The sequence below is a fragment of the Pelodiscus sinensis genome, chromosome 3, assembly GCF_052426305.1.
Source record: "Pelodiscus sinensis isolate ZL-2025 chromosome 3, ASM5242630v1, whole genome shotgun sequence".
In the NCBI taxonomy this organism is placed as follows: Eukaryota; Metazoa; Chordata; order Testudines; family Trionychidae; genus Pelodiscus; species Pelodiscus sinensis.
This window is the reverse complement of record NC_143054.1, coordinates 77,034,696-77,054,691: the sequence shown is the minus strand read 5'-3', so window position 1 is coordinate 77,054,691 and position 19,996 is coordinate 77,034,696. Positions and strand designations below refer to the sequence as shown.

The window sequence follows — 19,996 nt, the reverse complement described above, 5'->3', positions numbered from 1 at the left end:
TCTGTGTTGCTGCTTGCAGAACACTGCCTTCAGAGGTAGGCACCTGGCCTATAGCCACTGCTCTCCAGGTGCCCAGTTCTAAAGAAATAAGGGTGGCAATACCATGATCGCCCCTAAAATAACCTTGTGATCCCCCTGAAATTCCCTTTTGAGTTAGGACTCCCAATTTGAGAATCTTGCCCCTGTGAAATCAGTATATCATAGGGTAAAAACTTACAGAAGACCAGATTTCATGGTGAGAGACTAGATTTCTTAGTCCATGACGTGTTTCTCATGGCCAGATAGTGAATATCCAAGGGCTACTGTTCCAGGCTGAAAGGGTGTTTTATTAAAGTTGTTTTGGTAGCAACAAGTAGACTAGAGCAGTGTTTCTCAACCTTTTTTAATAAAGTACCCCCTTTTTTAAAAAAAAGAATAAGTACCTCCAGTACCTACAGTTTTTAGGCACACAATTTTTTTCTACCATTGCAACACATTTGTTTAAACAACTTAATCATAGCTGGGCAGGCAATGAAATTTTGGGGTGTAAAAAGTACAAAAATAATAAAGCATTGTAAAACTTAAAACAAAAATTCAGTTTTCTCCAAATTTCAGTTGTGTTGCCATACCCCCCCATACTTCTGTCAAGTACCTCTAAGGGTATTCGTACCACTGGTTGAGAAACACTGGACTAGAGTGATGGGTTCACTACCTGCAAAGACAGCCGTGTATGCTGTTTTCTGATGTTAGAGGAGGGAAATCTCATAAGATGATACAATTATTATGAAAAATCAGAAAGAAAAGAACACAATGGCAAAACTGAGTGCACTATCCAAAGGAAAATCCGGAATCCTTAACACACTACAAGACTGAGTGGCAGCCAGTTTCTGGATTCTCTTGTATCTCCAGAACAGCATGATATACAATCTGTTCCATGATCAGATGAAAAGGAGAAAAAGGATACAGCTGATTAAAAAGTCCAACAGGAACTATGAGCAAATTAGTTTTTAGAGAAAAGCAGTGACAGCTGCTGCAATGGGATAAGGCTAAAGATGGGAACAAGAGAATGGTAGAGAAATTAAATCATTGGTGAATTCTAGGTAAAATCTCATGATACAATTATATATATATATTTTTTATAATGAAAAGCTTTGTTTATCCTATGCTTGAGGTTCTAGAGGAAATGAAAGAGGTCAGATGTGGTTAGCCAAGTAAGCCTAATCTTGAGTATGTGGCATTGTTATAGCCATCATGATATTAGGAAAATAAGGTGGGTGAGACATTATCTTTTGTTGGACTAACTTCTGCTGGTCAGAGAGACAAGCTTTGGAAGTATACAGAGCTCTTCTTCAGGTCTGAAAAGCTTGCTCAGAGCAAGCCCACGCTACAAAGATAAGTCAACAAAAGTTACGTGGACATGCATCCACTCCGTAATTAAATCAGATGTACATGTCCATATTAGCTCTTTCTTTCTCCAGTGTGCATCCTCACCAGGAGTGCTTTCACTGATTTAACTATCATTGTGGGGCTCTGACAGTCTCCTAGGGCAGCAGGGTTCTGGCTGTTTCTCCCAGGAGGGCTGTTAGGGTTTCCAGTTTTATTTGGATGTATTCCTGGAAGTTTTACCACATGAGATGATCTTTAATTAAGGAATCATCTTTAATTCCTGGAGACTCCAGGACAATCTTGGAGGGTTGGCAGTCTGAAAGTTGTTAGTGAGTTACAGATTGTTGTAGTAAGCCATAAATCCAGCATTTCTATTCAGTTAATAATTTTTAGTGTCAGGCAAAGTTATGACACAAAATCATGGACTGAATAGAGACACTGGATTAATGGTTTACTCCCACAATCTATAACCCACTAACAACCTCCCTCCCCACTTCCTTCCCTTGTTGTGATTACAGGGTTAACAAGGCAATTCACCTTGAATTTCCCTTGAAAAATATGTTCACTGCTATACCAAACGACATGTTCTACCTTCTATATAGCTGTGACACCGTGTCCCATTCTACACCATTGGAGCTCAAACTTTTTCAGACATACCCTTTCCTTCCCCCCAATATTCTAATCTGCCCTCACACCCCTCCATTACGGCTCAGCCAAGGCTTCCTCAGCAGCAGAACTTGGGCTGAAGGTGCAGCTGGGGTAGAGGTGGGAATGGGGGTGAAGAGCTTGAGCTAGAGGTGGAGCTGGGCTGGGGGCGAGGTAGGGGACAGAGCTGAGCTGGGGGGATGGAGGGAGATTAAAGGCAGAGCTTGGCCTGGAGGCAGAGGGGATGAAGGTGGAGCAGCTGTCATAAATCTGACTCTGTCAGTATTTATGGTATTTGCTCCTGCTGTTATGAGTTGCCCATTGCATTGATCTAATAATTCCACCTCAGCCCTGAGCCCGGTCACCTAGGGCTGACAGCTCGGGCTTCTGGCTGTCAACCCTGGGCGGCAAGGATCCGGACTGTCACCCACACTGTCCATCAAATTGATGGAAGCACCCCACCAGCAGACAGAGCATAGCGTGGCCATGAAAAATCAATTTTATTCCTGTGGTGGGTGTACATTGATATAAATTAAATCAACTTAATTTTGTAGTAAAGACATGCTCCAGGTAAATTGCCAAGATCTGAAGAGCTCTGTGTAAACTGGAAAGTCTGTCTCTCACCAGTTTGGCCAAATAAAAGCGATTACCTCAGCCACCATGTCTTTCTAATTTTCAGTAATAGAGATTGGCATTCCAAGGGCAAAAGCATTTTGTCATTTATATAAAATGTGTTAAAATGGTGCTTGTATTTAAAAGTTAAGAAATATATTAAAGGTTCCATAGATCATTAATCTGAGTAAAATAAATCTTCAAAGAATGATGAAACTTTTAGAAAATGAAAATCTAGGGACAAAAGGTGTCTAAATGTCAGAGGCGAGGAGATCTTAAATAGGGAGGGGAAAAAGAAAAAAATCAGGTGAGAACAAGATAATTCTAAATTGTTTTCCTGTAATACAAACAACAGTTCATAATCTAACAACAAAATTCCAAATTATTCCTAAGTATTGTTTTCCTATAGATGTCCTACTTCTTCAGACTGTGCCCACGAAAGCTCATGATACCATCTACATGTTTTGTTAGTCTTTAAAGTGCTACCAGACTATTTCTTGTTTTTTAAGTTTATCCTGTACAGACTAACTGGGCTACCCCTCTGAAGCTTTTGTTTTCCTCTAAGACATACATGCATTCGAACGATCTAGATGTCTCCGAGGATCTATAGAAGTGGCTCAAAGAGTTTAGCCTTTAAAAAACAAAGGCAGGGTGTTGTACAGTGAGGTGTGAGCAGTGCAACCTAGTACAAGTTGGACCTCGCTGGTCCGGCACCCTTGGGACCTGACTGGTTCCAAATAAGGGGATTTGCTGGACCAGGGGAGGTCTCTTCCCTCCTGGCTCATGCTGCCACTGGGTTAGGGCTCCAACCTGCCCTTGCTGCTATCCCAGCCCCCTGGTGCTCTCTAAATGCCACCGTCCTCACTGCTGCTGGGGTGGAGTACCACTGCCAGAGTTCCACAGCCGGGGCAGAGCTCTGCAGCCACCTGACTCCGTGTCTGGGTCTGGAGCTGGGGGATTGGTGCCTGAGCTCCCTGTCTGCTTCTGAGGCTGTAGCTGTAGGTCCCCAGTTGCTGGAGTCTGAGCAGAATCAGAGGGCAGAATCAGAGAGGAAGGCTCAGTGAGGAGTGGCGAGGAAAGCAGGGACTACAGCTGGAGCAGAGGCCAGCATGGTTTGGAGCAAGGCATGATACAAGAAGCCTGTCTGGCACAACTATAAACAGGGAACACATTGAACAGCCACTATGCTACATGGCTTAAATGGTGATTTGTTGCCCTTCTGCCCACAGTCACTTAGTCTTTGTCTGCATTGCCCGTTGAATAACAGAACTGTTGCCATTCACAGGTGTTTAAGAAAGCCCCCTGAAAGTCAAAAGTTTTGCTCTGGCAAGTTAGGAGTGTGAATGACTCGTTATCAAGCAGGCTCGCTCACCTGTTGAAAACTTGCAAACCTCGCCCTTGGAGGATGGAAGCAAAAGTGCAAATAAACATCATTTACACTGCCAGACTTTTAGGGACATGGCTATGTCGCTAAAAGCTGTGTAGTGTAGACAAAGCCTTAGTGAGGATCTATTGGTCCCAGCTATTTGCTAGGCAACTGAGATGAATTAGCTGAGTTCCTGACAATGAGTGGAGAAAGCAGCGTAATTATTTTATTTAAATATAATTAAAATGGGATTTTCACTTCAGGAGAAATGGGGCTGACTTCAGATAAAGAGCCTTAATGGTATGAGGCATATTACACAAAAATAAGGAACTCTTATATGCCCCCAATGTACAATTAACTAGCATAGATGTACAAATTCAGCTTAATTGGTTAAATACTGCAAGAAAGTTTCACTTATTATTTGAAACAAACATTTCATTGTTTATATCCATTACTGCCTTTCCCAAAGCTTAAATATTAAATTGGATTAATGTCTGGGAATTGAAAATGGAATAAAGTTTGGAATACAGAATTAAGTCTCTAAGGGTGCATCTATACTGCACCTGTAGCTCAAAGTAAGCTACGTAATTTGACCTATGCAAATTGTGTAGCTTATTTTGGGTGAATTTCAAAATCGCTTATTTCGAAATTTGGTGCTGTCTACACAGGACATTAGAATAGTGAGCCCATTATATTTTGAAATAACAATGCACTCACAAGAAGCGGAGTAGCTATTTTGGGATACTGGAGGTATTCTGAAATAGTGCTGCAGTGTTAGATGTAGCCTAAATGTGATTCTTACATCAATATAATTTGGCCTGCTTTATGTACACAAAATAGTTTATACTTAATGAAAACGCCCAGTGCTAGGTTATCTGTAGCACCCCAGCAAATGTCCATTCTGGCTTGTTGAACCAGGCATGCTAGTTTACAGTTTGAATGTTCCCAACACTTCATATATGTGGAGAAGCATTCTTACACAAAAATTCAAGTAGCAAAAATTGAAATAGAGCATAACTTTATTAAGATTAAAATTTAGTACCCTTACCAGTTAATATTGAGTGCTACAGTATGTAAAAAGGTAATTTTTTTACCTTGTTCATAAAACTTGTTTTCCCTCTGATGTTGTAAAACTCCCAGGGGAGTGTTAGCTGATTGATGAACCCTTTCTCTTCAGCCTGCTCATGTGAGAAGATATTTGTTACAAAATATATACTATACTGACTTCTCACGAAGTGCAGAGTATAATGGGAATTGCTTTGAACCTCCTCAAACTGATATATAGTGATTTAATCCCAGTGCATCGTTTCTCCACCAAAGTAGATGGTAGTAATATGAGACAAGCAGTGGTGAGGGTGGAAGAGGAGCCTCTGTAGCCATTCTCACCATCATAATTGTGCCTTTATCAAATCAGGTTTTGCATCTGTTTAATCATAACGCACAACGTAGCCCTGATCTTTCAGTGAGCCTTGAATAGGCACTAAGGATGTTAAGTATCAGGTAATTGACTAATTGAATATTCAATGCATTTTGCATTGATTATTTGATTAGTTGATAGGGCGCCTCCTCCTTTGAAGTGTAGCAACAGCTGTAGGGCTGTTGCTACACTTCAAAGGTAAAAGTGCCACGTGGAGTCCGGGGTCAACTGGGGACTCCCCCGCTGATCCCGAACTCTATTTGATGTTGCTGCTTTGAAACACCATGGTGGCATTTCAAAGCAGCAGCGCCACACAGAGCCCAGGGTCAGTGGGGGAGTCCACAGTTGATCCTGGGCTCCACGCAACGCTGCCGCTTTGAAATGCCGCAAGCAGCCTGATGCTGGGCTTCCCTCGGCATTTCAAAGCAGCAGAGCCGTATGGAGCCCAGGGTCAGTCCCAAGCTAATCCCGGGCTCTATGCAGTGCTGCCACTTTGAAATGCTGCATGCAGCCTGGGAGCACCCCAGCGAGCTCCAGGCCACACAGGTGTTTCAAAGCGGCAGCGCTGCGTGGAGCCAAGGGTCTGCCCCCAGGCTTCAAGTGGCACTGTCACTTTGAAGTAGCCCCTCTTCTCCCCCCCTCCCCTTGCTGCCCCTCTCTGATAGAGGCAGCGGGGGGGGAGGGGGTCGGAAGCAACTAGTCGACTACCCTGTCGACTAGTCCTTCACATCCCTAATGGGTATCTGTTGAGGCCTGTTCAGAGTTCATAGCAGTTTTAGGGCCTGAATTTGTACACTTCACAGATGTGATTTGCCCCCCGCCCCCTTCCTTTAGATTCAATACAGGAACAAAATGTATTAAACTTTGAAATATTTCAGGAGTGTGTGTTGTGTTTTTTGTCCTACCTTTTTTTTTTTTTTACTGGTATGCTAATGATTTCATGTTCTAGTTGGTTTATTGATGTTTCAGTCAAATGAAGAAAATAATCTAACTATTTCTTATCAGTAATGTATTTGAAGACAGTAATGGTATAACTTTTCTTTTCAGACACTTATATATGCAGGCATATAGAGCTCTTCAGCATTATGTCTTCTAATGGGAAGACTATCAGGCAGAAAAATTCAGTAGAGTATGTCAAAAGCTTTGCTTTTCCTTTACACTTGCCCCCAATAGAATAATTCTCTCTAAATCAGTGGTTCCCAACCTTTTTTATACCGTGGACCGGCAAATGAAATGCATTCACAAACTTTTTTGGCGGACTGGTAACATTTTATTTGCGTATTTACATACTAGTTATGCAAATAATGAATATGCAAACATGTAAGTAAAATGTTACTAGTCCGCCTTAGTGCATGCTTGCTCCTGCTGCTTGCTTCCACCCCTTCCATGGCATCCTTTCATCCTGCCCCTTTTAGCTGTATCTCTTCCCTTGATCTCTTTCTGATCACTATCACCCATTGGTCTGGTCTCTTCATTGCAGACTCTAACCCTCCCTCCCAGTCTACCATCCTGTTGCAGACAGTACGGATTACACCGTTCTTCCCTCTACCTTCACCCAACCCCATCCCTACCCTTGCAGGGGCAAGTTCTGTCTCTTTCTCTCCTCCTCCTACCAGGTGTTCTTATCACAAACTCAACATGGGGCATGGTATTTGCATTAAATATTCAGTGGCTGTGTTTTATCCTTGAGTGAGCTGGAGGGCAGTCCTACTTAGAACAGAGGATAGGAAAGACTGATGGGAGGAGACCCAGGGAAGGGTGTATCCTAGCTCCACTGCATCTGCTCATCAGCAAGACACTTGCAGAAGTAGAAGCACATGCAGAGGGAGGAGGGAGGCTGCAAAGTAAAGAGAAGATTATTTTAAAGCATGAGGTATCTCTCTTCCTGCTGGCAGCAGATAACTTCAGCCTTTTAAACCCAGGCCAGTCTGCAGCAGCTGCCAGAGAGAAAAAGAGAGCTGATGCCCACCATGTGTCCTCTCCTCCCCCCCTTTCCTCCCACAATGAGTCATTTTTATGCAAAAACCTAAGCCTAGGAATTCCTGGCAGAGATGAGTGGAGCTGGTGATGCCCTTCTTTCCTTCCAACTGAGTGGGCTGGCATCCATGTTTGCAAGTTCATGAGAAACGGGAATCCCAGGGCCGGGGAGGGAAGCTGCAGAAGCAGATGTAAGGCGCAGGGACTTCCCCTGGAACTGTCTTGGATGGGAGTTGTGACCAGACAGCTGCTGGGAGCCCCAGGGTTGCAAGAAGGCCTACGAGTGTGTGGTACCTAGAAACAGAGGGTCAGATGCTGCTAAGGTATGGCAGAGGTAGCTGCTGCCCAGGTTACAGAGGATGCTGCTGCTGCGGGAGTGCTGAGATGGTCTGAAGGGCACTTCACCTTCCCCCTTTTGTAGCAGAGCTCTGGTCTGCAGCTGGACAGGCCCTTGACCCCTTATCCCGCTTCCTAACTCCTCCTCCCCCTTTACTTGCAGGGGCTCAGGTGTGTGGCTGTTGCCAGGCCTCTTGCCTTCCTTTTTTCTAGCTGTGTGTAACAACCTGCCAGTCATAGGGCTGCAGGGCCCGTTGACCCTACCTCTTCTGGGCCGCTTTTTCTTCCCCCTATCTTCCACATCTCTCTCCGTCCTCAGAGCTCAGCTGGGTGGCTGCTGGAACCCCTGGGTCTGTGAGGCTCTGGATTGGAGCACCGCCTGCCCCCTTTTCGGGGCCCTGCCCCTCCATTACTTTTTTACTTTTTGTCTTCCTGAAGCTGAAGATGCTGTAAATGTGTAGGTGGCCTTTTTTGCCTTGACACCATTGGTCATAGTCCTCCCACCACCAGCTATCCCTGCTGAAAGGTCATCATTCCTTTTTGTCTTCAGCAGGGATGTTGATGTCCCAGGTTTTTTTAAGTTTTTTTACTGAAGACACTCAGGAGCTGTTTTCTGGTTTTGATTTTTGTGGAGGTGGTTGAGTTTTGTTTATTCGAGGCACTTTGGGCACTGAGCCAACAGACCTGCTTGCTTTCTTCATTCTGTGCTGCCTCTTTGTGATGCATTTACAGATGCATCGGGCAGTGTCGCCTCCATTCTCGCCTTGTTGTGGGGGAAGCCATGGACGCTCCGAGACCCAACCACAGCAAATTTGGTTGGGGGGGGGGGGGGCAAGGTAGATAGGGAGGCGCAGCAGCAATTGTCATTCCCCTACCTTCACAGGAGCGATGCCACTGTGCAGGCACTGAGCAGGATGAAGACGAGGCTGAGACTGTGCAGCGTGTGTGTTGGAAAAGTGCACACACAGCAGTTAGGCGGGGGGAGGCACTTTAACAGTGTCACACACCACCGGTTTCTTTGGGCCACGCACAGAGGAGGTGGGGGCTCCCCAGCACCCAGGCTCCCTTGCAAGTGTGCAGGAGGGAGGAAGGAAGCAGGGAGAAGCTTCCACTAGCCCTGTCTTCCACCTCAGCCATGTGCTTCTCCCCGGCGCCACACAAACAGCTGGCTTTAGCTGTGGCAGCTGTCATGGCCCAACAGCCAGTGGTTCACGGCCCAGCACTGGTCTGTTGACTGGTGGTTGATAACCACTGCTCTAAATGTATGTTTGAGTGGCCTTTATATCTGAGCCCTTACTGGTCTCATAGGAGACCAAGGAAGATTTAACTGATACATCAAACAGATTTTCTTTGTAAATTTGTAATTGCTTACTCCATCTCATCTAGATTACTTTTTTTAGGACCATCAAATGATTTAAAAAATGATTGTGATTAATTGTCCGATTTTTAACAATTATGATTAATCATGCTGTTAGTAATAGAAGACCATTTATTTAAATACTAGAGGATTTTTTTTTTTTTTTTTTTACACTCAGCATTGCTTAGGTCCTTGTAGGGATTCAGTGGAATGGGTGGGGGATGCAGGAGTCAGGGCAAAAAGTTCTAGAGGAGGGATCATCACCTGCTGCAGCAAAGGCAGCACTGCTGTGGTGATGTCAGCCGACGGTCAGGGTAGTGAGTTGTGTGTGTAGTTCTATTATACACCCGAGACTTCAACTGCTAGGACACACGGTCCCTTCACAGCGGGCAGCCTAGGGAAGGTTGACAGGTGCCCCATGGATCTGTCCCTTGGAGGCAACACGATCCAAACGCCCAGCTCTGCCTGCGTCTACCCCTTTGACTGGCTGGAGTTCTTTTGATTGTGTCTGGTTCTGTTACAGCAACAGAAGGAGTCAGTTTAAAGCTCAAACAGTTACAGGTTTATTAAAAAGGCTTATAAAGCATGTGGTTACAAAGGCTATTGTTCTACTTCTTAACTACTAGCAAATACAGATCTTAAAATGGTTACAAAGGAAAAAAGGGAAAAAAGGAAAAATAAAAATAAAAAAACCAAAGAAAACAAAACAAAAATAATGGTACCAAATGACAGCTTAATCTTTAAAGAGCTCTCAGTCTATGCATGCACTAAGACAAAGGACACATACAGGTACAATTTTTACCCCCTTCTGCATCTCTTAATTCCAGCGTGTCAGGCCAGAACCAGTCACTCAATCCATAGGAAAGACGAATACGAGGCTGGGCGTCCCCATGTGGACCTCGGGGGGCAATTACCTAACCTGACCAGCAGGTAGATGGTAGAAGGGGCAAGCAAGACGGATGTTGCGGGGGGGGGGGGAGGAGGGAAAGGTGTTCCTGTCTGGCTACAGGCGACAACAGCTCCCGGGGCCATGCTGCCAGCTCCTCCTGGCCCATGTCTCTTCCTTTTTTTAGTTCATTGCATGAGTTAACTACAATTAATTGACAGCCCTAATTTAAAAAAAATGGGGGTTCATATTGTTATCTTTCTCCCCCTTCTCCTTTTGTATTTTGCCGTCTTAGACTGCAAACTCTTTCGGTCAAGAATTGTTGTCTTGTGAGGTTAGATGGTTGCTATAACAGATAGGCACTATAGAATTACAAAAGTGATATCTTCTTCACTTCATTCACACTCCATCTCAGATTATTTAATTTTTTAATGTCCCTTTATTTTTAATTCATTTTTAATAGCTGGTTTAGAAAAATCCCAAGTATACAGGTGCTCTGATCAACCTCAATTATCCTGTTTCTGACAGAATTTCACAAGAAACCAAAATCTCAGAGAGATAGCAGTGTTAGTCTGTAATTTTAAAAACAAGGAGTCCTGTGGCATTTTAGAGACTAACACATGTATTAGATCATGAGCTTTCAGAATCCAGATTATATACAACAAGTCTAATAAATGAACTTGTTACTTTTAATAGGGTTAGAGTGGCTTAAGCCATTCAATAGGTCTCTTAGGGTATGTCTGCATAGCAGGGCTCAAGTCAAATTAAGCTGCACAACTTCAGCTACATCAATTGTGTTGAAATAGTTTCTCGCCTTTTGGCATTCTTTCTTCGACTTCTCTTACTCTTCATGAAATGGGGGTTGCCATGAGTCAGAGTAAGAAGTCCTCCAGCTCGACATTATTTCGAAATAAAGGCTTGTAGCGTAGACGCGGACTATGTTATTTTGGGATAACATCAGTTATTCTGAAATAATGCTGCTATGTAGATGTACCCTTTGTTTTGGTTTTTTATTTACAATAATTAAAGTTCAGTTATCTCCACTTTTCTTGTATTATTTCAGTTAATAATGTTACTGAATTGGGTTGTGATTTAAAAATCGGTGAGGAGTTTTATAGAGCTAGTCCATTATACCTATACACATGGATTATCAGTTTGCATACCAAAGCAAACACTAAATCTGTAAGTACCTACATGTGGAACAAGTATTTAATAATGTAGGCAAGAGAAGGCATTGCTTTCCCAAAATTTCCCACACTGCCTGGCTGCCTGCAGCTGGGGAAACCTGGGGCAGTGCCATGCAGCAGGGAATGGCTGGGGCCACCAGGAAAGGTAGTGAAAGGGCATGGTCTCAGGGGAAGGGATAGGGCTTTGGAAGGAAGAAGGGGAGGGCTTCAGCTGCCTTCCCCCTCTGGGCCTTCACCCGCCTCTCATGAATAATAGACTTTTCAGTCTAGTCAAGAAAGTCTAACCATCCAGTGAGTAGAAGTTGAAGCTAGATAAATTCAGATTGAAAATAAGGCATACATTTTTAACAATGAGGGTAATTAACCAGGGGATCCTTTATCACTGACAATAGTAGATCAGTATTTTTTTTTCCTTAAAATTATGCTCTTGGAATTATGTTGAGGAAGTTCTATGGCTTCTTCAGTACAGAAGGTTAGAATAGATCATTACAATGGTCCCTTCTGGCCTTTGAATCTCTGATTGCCTTTGTTCTTGATAGCAAAGAATCAAACTTCTGTTCTTTTTGGGTGTTTTTGAATCTCTGAGTAGGCGATTGATGGTTTTCTTGTGACTTCTGCTTTAATAAGGAACCTGATTTTCAGTATGGCAGATGTTGTATCTAATATAAGTCTAATTGTTTGGTTAAGTTCTGGACATAGCATAAGTACTGTATATCTAGTTTATTCTTGCCTCCTTTTTTTTCTAGGGCCTATATAAATATAGTAAATAATAAGAATAAAAGTACTGGAATCTGTTACACAGTCTGTTTCTATCCTCAAATGTGTACGGGTAAATTCAGTGTGACACAATCAAGCCAATTCAGATTTAAAAGCAAACTGCCTCTTTTTTACTCAGTGAAACATTTCCAAAAGTTCCTAGGAAAATCAGAGATTCATGCCACATAAACTTAAAAATTACATTGTAATTAACATTGATAAGTCTGATCTTTCTTTGGGTAACTACCAAATGCTGTAAAGTATCACTGCATTGGAATTTCATTTATGAATTGGTAAGATTACTTCTGCTATTTAGTACTTATTCATCACAAATCTTGTTTGTAATGATATGCAGGAATAACCATTATATTGTGCAGCTAGAAGAACTTTATTTTAAAAATTAAAATGTTTCTTGTTTAAGGAGTATGGAATTAATACAAATCATTTGTTTGCTCTTAGGAATTCTTCAATGGGTGAAGCTGATAGACAACTTCGATGCTGAGTATGACTATGTCACCAGTGAGGGAACAGTATTCACTTTCAAGACAAACCGCCATGCTCCAAATTATCGATTAATCAATATTGACTTCCTTGATTCAGATGAATCCAAATGGAAAGTGCTTGTTCCTGAGCATGAGAGAGATGTTCTAGGTAAGACTATAAAACAAATGAAAAATGGTTTGTTTTGGTTTTGTTTTGTTTTCCCCAAATGAAGTAGGTCTGCTAGTTATTGAAAGGGGCTTGTCTCTTAGACCCCCTGTTTCCTATTTATGCTTGTTGGGATTCTTTTGAATTGAAGGATAACTTTTGTTAAGGCACCAGACTGAGACATGAGAGATCTACATTCAGTTCCTACATTTGTCGCAGACTTCCTGTGTGACATTTGTCAAATTGCTTGTCTCTTGGTGTCTCACTTTCACCATCTGTAAAAAGAGGATAATATTAGCCCTGTTTCATGAGGCTTTGTGAACATTGACTTAGCATTTGTCAGGCACTCAGCTATAATTACTGAGGCCTTGAAAGCAGACACTAAGAGCTAACCTAGTAGCATTATGGCACACTGTAAACTGGAGATCAGGCTTTGAGAAGCATGTGTAAGCTACCTTTCCTGAGTTGACAGGAATTGGTGGTGCTGAAAGGCAAGGCCAGATTTGAGAGCATGAAGGAGGTGGGTAGAGTGTTTTTTTGTTTTTTTTGGTTTTTAATATCTAAGGAAAAGTCAAAGCAGGGCCTTCTGATTTTGAATTAATTACAATAAAGACGCAGTACAGTATATTCCAAACTTTGCAGTAAGTTAGGAGTTTTTTAAAACTGTATTCATTTTGGAATATTTGTAGTGTTTATAAGTCAGAATTAATTGTAAATATTGTAGAAATGCCTGACCTGGAGTGTTATTGTCCAAGTGTTTCGCAAGTGCATTTCATACATTTAGGTGCACCATGTTCTCTATAGTACATTGTGTTATTGTACCTGACTAGCATAATACAGGCTGTTTGAAAGCTACATATTTCTTTACCAGTTTTTGTTCAAATCCCTTCACATTTTCTATGCAAATTTTTCTGTGCATGGCTTTTTTTATATCAATGGTGAAATAATAGAGTCTGGTCTACTCACATCGTGACTGCTATATTCCAGCGAATGCAGCCTCCACTCCCTTCTCTTCAAATCACTCTTGGATCAATTCTTCCATGACACCTGGAAGATGTAAATGCATAAGAATAATTTGTTAAGAATTATGATTCCCTCCTTTAGATTTCCCAATGTATCCAGCAGTCCTTGGGCCACATTCTTTCCCTATTTTATGTGCCACAAAAGGCTGTAAAGCTGCTTTAAAACTGGCATAGAGCCATCTTAACAAGCTCTACACCACCACCATTTCCCATCCTCTGTTCCTGTTACAAGGATGATGGGGGAGGTGGGGGTTACAAATCTATCCCTCTGGGTGTGGGTGATCAGACCACTCTGGAAAACTTATAGAAGAGAGCAGAAGGAAGGATTGAGGGCACAACGAGAGTAGTATCCTCATATTAGTTTTATTCCGTATATATATCAACAGACAAAGATGTTAAGATCGCTTATATGGAATTGTTATATAGCTTATTCCCCTTTTCAAGCATATTCACACAAGTGTACTTATCAGAATGCCAACCCTGATAGTAGCTGGAATAGGCTGGAGAATGTCAGTGCACATGCTGCCTTGGCATCTGTTGATCACTGATGCCCCAGTGCAAAGGACCCTTATACACTTCTAATCAGTAGCTCTGTTGATGATTCACTGAGAAACTGCTGTACAAGCCTTTCCTCTGTGCATCACACAAACAATCATTCTCCTTAATTGTGCTTTTCTTGTGTTCTTAATTACAAGTTCCTCATGTTGTTTGTCCCATAGTCACTTTGCGCAATCAGGTCTCTTGATGTTTTGCCTCCTCTTTCCGCTGCCACAATCGTACTGTATCTACATTCATTCTTATTCATTTTTACCCAGTTAATCATTATAATCAATACATAAATCAATAAAATCTATATGAATCATATCATGAGGAATGGCATGTAATTGGGCTATGCTTTTCCAGGTTATGCTCAAAGTAAAATGGGACTGTAGGCTTTGATTGCCACAGGGTTCTTGGGTTGCAAAGATGGCAAGCACAGCTTGATCATACTCTAAAATTGATAGCCCTCTCTGTCTCTATTTTAGGTTGTAAGTGCTTTGAGTCAGGGACAACTAGCAGGGCAAAGCATGTTGTCAGTGCTATTTGCATAATAAATAATAGAAGTGACAAATTAACTTCCATTCTGGTCATCAGAAAATTGGTCATCAGTCTGTTAAGTTGTATTAAGTCATAGGTAACAGCAATGTAAAATATGGATTCGAGTTAAATTATATTGCTAAAAGTCTGAACATTCCCAAATGCTATGGATCTTGGCATATGTGTCCTAATACATTTTGTTACAGGATGAACCTCTCTAGTCCAGCACGCTTGGAACCTGACCAGGTCCAAACCAGAGAAATTTCTGAACCATGGGGGGTCAGTATTGTCTGGCAGCATTACCAACACTTCCACTGCTTATTAGGCTGTTAGAAGACAGTTAGGGGTAGACTAGAGCTAAATAATGGCACAGAACACTGAGAGCTACAACTGGTGGCTATAAACAAACTTTTTAGGACTGCTGGAAGCTTGGCCACACCCATGAAAAGTGAACATCCAGCTAACTTAAAATCATTCCAGACATTTCTGGACCAGAGAGTTTCTGGACTAGAGACCTGTACTACTTTTCTGAAATGTGCTCTGCCTTGATTTTTCATTTTAGCACATACAGAGTTATCTCACAACAGATTTCTGCTTCAGCTTTTCCATTCTATGGGCAAAGTCAATTTGAGTATGTGTGGAATTAGGACTTCATTTTGACAATCGTAGGTTCAGATACACGGGAGTACTGAGGGCACTGGCCTTTCGAGACTAACAAATTTCTCTAACACTTCAACCCATACATCAGTGGATGTACCTGACCTGCAGAGAACTCAAAGTTTTGGAAGGCTATGGTCTGAATAATCAAAATTTCACTATACCTACATACAGAGCAGCTGGACACAACAATATAGAAAATATAATGTCTAACACAGAGCTCCAGTAAATATTTTCAATCTCTCGCCCCCCCCCCCCCGCCATACTCGTTACTTTGCTATATAGAGACAGTTATGTAAAGTAATCATTATACTGGATTAGTGAGTGGCTTTATTAAATTAGATAATAGGAATTAAGTGTATATTAAAGACCACATTAAAATGAAATAATCTAAAACAGTTTAATGTATAGGTGTCATCATACATACATATATATCTCAAAGGGCTGTATTCTGTTGTGCCAAAGGAACCATGGCTGCTTGTAATAATCTAGACATATCACTCTGAATAAAAGAAAATATCACTAGTTCGCAGTTGATAAGCCAGAATCCTTCATTTCTAAAGAGTAAACTATTGTAGTGAGGAAAGACCAGCCTGCCATTATGTCATATTGCTTTAGTCCTTCCAAGATTTGGTTTGGCAAGACATAATTATAGCAGAAGGTTAATAATTTATTGCTGCGAAAGCCTTAGAATCAAGTGAAATTGATTTTGATACAAAGATGGCATGGTAGTGAAACACCACCTACAAAAACTATGAGTATAAGAATTCAAAGGTTAAATGAGTATTTGCTGCTTAGAGAAACAAAATGGGTGAGGTAATATCTTTTTTTTGAGCCAACTTCTTGCTGGTGAGAGAAATAAGCATTTGAGGCACACAGAGCTCTCCTTCAGGTCTGGGAAAAGTCCCAGCACCACAGCAAAATGCTAGGTGTACTAGATTGTTTAATATAAGTAATTAGCACATAATGTAAGTAGTAATTACATATACTCTTCAAGATAGTGTGTAGGGATGGGTTAGGTTACATGGCTAAACAGGTTACACACAAGGCCTTCCCCTGCGCTGCTGCCTCTGATACAGAGGCAGCAGCGGGAAGGAGAGATGCGGGGGGGAACAGGCAGAGCCATTGCTTGTGGGGAGCTGGCTTTTAAACAGGATCTCCACAAACATCAGCTCCTGAGAAGTCACCTTTCCCCTTCCCCCACCACTGCGTCTAAACATGTAACTGCTGAAATTTTCAATGGTTACGTGTTTACCAAAAAAAAAAAAATGCTTTTTAATGTCCCTCGTAGAATGGCTTGTTAACAACTCTTCAGCCACAGAACAAAAAGAGGAATGTAGTGGGTTACAATCTCTCTGTTCAGTCCATAATTTTTAGTGTCTGGAAGAGTAAAGAAATTAAACTTTTGAGAGTGCTGTGCAGGTTTCTTATGAAGATGAGGTTTGATAGGTCAGATGTAGTGTGACCACTTTGTGAAAAGTGTTCATCTAAAGCAGTGGTCCCCAACCATTTGGAGCTGCCGGGCACCAGGGGGTGGGGCCGTTAGCCTGCCAGAGAGCGGGGACACTCGCGCGTGCCCAGGGGCAGGGCCGCGCATACGCCACACCCCCATGAGCCACGTGCCTGGGGCCAGCAATCCCATGCGCCGCGTGGCCATGGGCGGGGCTGCCCATTCGCTGCAAGCCTGGGGCCAGCTCCCTCCAGAGCTGCGCGCTCAGAGCTGGCACCCCCCATGGCTGCGCGCCTGGGGGCGGAGAGGCCAATTCGCCGTGCACCCGGGGCCGGCGCTCCCATAGCCATGCACTTGGGGAGGTGGCCAATTTGCCACGTGCCTAAGGCCAGGGCGGCCAATTCGCCACGCGCCCAGGGCCGGTGCTCCCCATGCATCTGGGGCGGGGCGAGCCCCGAGCACTTGGCAGGCACACACAAATGCCTCCGCAGACGCCATGGCACCCGTGGGCGCAGTGTTGGGGACCACTGATATAGAGATAATTTGTTTTTGTCTTTTGTCATTTTCCTGCGTAAGTTTGTTCAAGAGCATATTTTCACCCATAGTTATTAGGAATGTAAAATCCTGTTTAATTAGTGAACTGGTTAAATGTTACGTTTAACTAGTTAACTTATTAAACGGGGATGGATGGGCTGGAGTGGCCCCTCTACCCTGGGCAGGAGCTGCTTGAGTTGGTTGGCTTCCAGCTCTGCATGGGGCTGCTCGCTTCTGGCTCACATAGGCCGGGAGCCGGAAGCCCCACGCAGGGGCTGCAGGGAGGGGTCTGCTCTCTGGGTACCAGTTAATTGTTAAAGGTGATCTTTACCAGATAACCATTAATCGGTTACCCGTTAACATCCCTAATAATTATTGGGGCATTTTGTGATAGACAAGTGCAGGCTCCACTGATCTTGAAAGGTGTGCTGTGGAGGGGTGGGTGTTGATCATTGCAGCTATGGAGATGTGTGATTTTGCACTTGTTGTTCTGTTAGGGTGCTGCTTTAAGATAGTTTGTCTGGAGTCATGGTCTGTGGGGAGCTTTCTTTTGATAGAATCATAGAATACTAGAACTGGAAGGGACCTCGAGAGATCATCAAGTCCAGTCTCCTGCCCTCACGTCAGGACCAAGTACCGTCTAGATCATCCCTAATATATGTCTATCCAAACTGATGTTAAATATCTCCAGTGATGGAGAACCCACAACCTCCCTAGGCAATTTATTCCAGGGTTTAACCACCTTGACGGTTAGGAAGTTTTTCCTAATTTCCAACCTAAACTTCCCTTGTTGCAATTTAAGCTCATTGCTTCTTGTCCGTACAAGAAGATGATGATGAACTTTGAGATTTTGTGGGGGGGTCTAGTTGTCCAATTGGTTGTATATAATGATTATGTACCAAGATATAACTATCAGTATTGAAAGTCACTTCACAAACAATTTAGCAACTGATGCTCAAAGTTACAAATATTTTTCTTGGTTAGAATAGAATATGGAAATCTAACTCAGAATTCTGCTATGTTTCTGTGATCTACTTGTTAGTTGTATCTCCTCCTTTTCTGGTTGTGAACTTAATTTTGCAAAAAACATCTGCCACATTATAATGGAAATAGATTTTGTGAGATGGAGTAATAAATGTGAAACACTGCCAATATCTTCCAGTGGCAAAAAGTTTCCACAGAGTAAAAAATATGTCATGCTGCATTTGTAGTGCAGCTAATAGCTAAGGGGAGGGAAAAAAACACATACCAAGATGAGTGAATTTAATTTGGTTTTATTGACCCAGTCCTCCAGGTACAGTTGGCTGTGGGCTTTCATTTTTTTTTTTTTTTTTTTTTTGAGAACCCAGTCCTACATTACAAATTCCGTAAAACTTTGAAAAAACAAATGTATTCCTAAAATATGAGGTTGTTAATATGACAGATGTTTAAAAGCACAGAACGTAAAGAATTATTCATTTGCATTCTTAATTTGAATCACTCTCTCCCAAACAGTAAGAACTGTCATGGTTTACATAATTCTCAGTAGGGACACACAGTAAAGATAAATTTAGAACTCTAATCAGTGAGTGAAGGGCAAGAAACATGACAACCATTTAAAATGAAAATGGTTAAGGAAGGGCTCAGGACATTTACCATTATATGCATGCCTACCCATGTCCTGCCAACTGGAGAGAATTTGTATAGTATTACATTTAATTCTCAGTCTAAATCTTGGTGTATGTTTGATAATTAATATTAAAGTATAGATAGCCCTGCAGCTGACTGATGGAGGAAAGAGCCACACTGCCTAGGCGTTTGGCATTTCACCAGCAGCAGAGGGAAGAATAGTGGACAATAAAACCACAGGATGTATTTTAATCCTTAATCCAGAGCACAAGTTTTGAAATGGCATCACTACACCCTTGTAATGTATGAGGGAGGATTCCTCCCTTTTGGAGCTCACCTATAGCCCAATCAATTGCCCCTAAGCAGATTTTAGTGAACTTCCAAACCAATTATACATTGCAACCAGAAGAGAGAGTAGAGACGCTTTAAAAACAGCTTCATGTTTTATTGTTTGCCTAGCCACTGAATCAGATGTATTCATTTACAGGTGAAAAAATAGTAGTTTTATTATTTTGTTTCACTCTCCTCTCCTTTACTGATGGCCTTGTAGATATTCACCTGCACTATGAGAATAAAGCATGATTCATTCCGTTATGTGTATATTCACTATGAATAAAGATTCTGAAAGCCAAATTAGGCCCTCAGTTAGACCAGTGTAACACTGCTGGCATCATATGTAGGATTACCACCAACCATCTGTGTTTTAACCGGATAATACAGTTTTTGGATATTGTATCTGGGCACTATTTAGGGTTGCTAGTGCCTGGTTTTCAACTGGAGAGTCCATTCAAAAAGGGGACCTGGCAACCTTAAATGGCCCCCAACCCAAAAGTTTGGCAACTCATAAGGTCCCATTAAATCAAACGCTGAGAGCACCCCCAGTAAGGGGAGTCGATGGTATGTCGACTCCAGCTGCGTAGCTGGACTGGAATATCTTAAAGCTGATTTTCTGGTTCTAGTATAGATCTGGCCTCAGGCAAGATAAGCTGTGGGGTAAGTCAGGCCTTTTGCTGTTTTAAGAAGCCTTATTTTCTTATGCTATGCTTTGCTCCTGTCACTAGACAAACAATACTTTTATTTTAAGAAGTCTGTTCTG

At 42.3% G+C, this 19,996-nt stretch overlaps 1 protein-coding gene across 1 annotated transcript in view; it reads left to right on the top strand.

Moving 5' to 3' along the window:
• The window catches only part of PREP (prolyl endopeptidase), a 164,892-nt gene that overhangs the window by 66,950 nt on the left and 77,946 nt on the right, over nucleotides 1-19,996 (top strand). Inside the window, exon 8 of the mRNA XM_006118459.5 lies at nucleotides 12,364-12,555. Within this exon, the coding sequence (XP_006118521.1) occupies nucleotides 12,364-12,555 (192 nt within the window). The remainder of the gene's footprint in view (nucleotides 1-12,363; nucleotides 12,556-19,996) is intronic.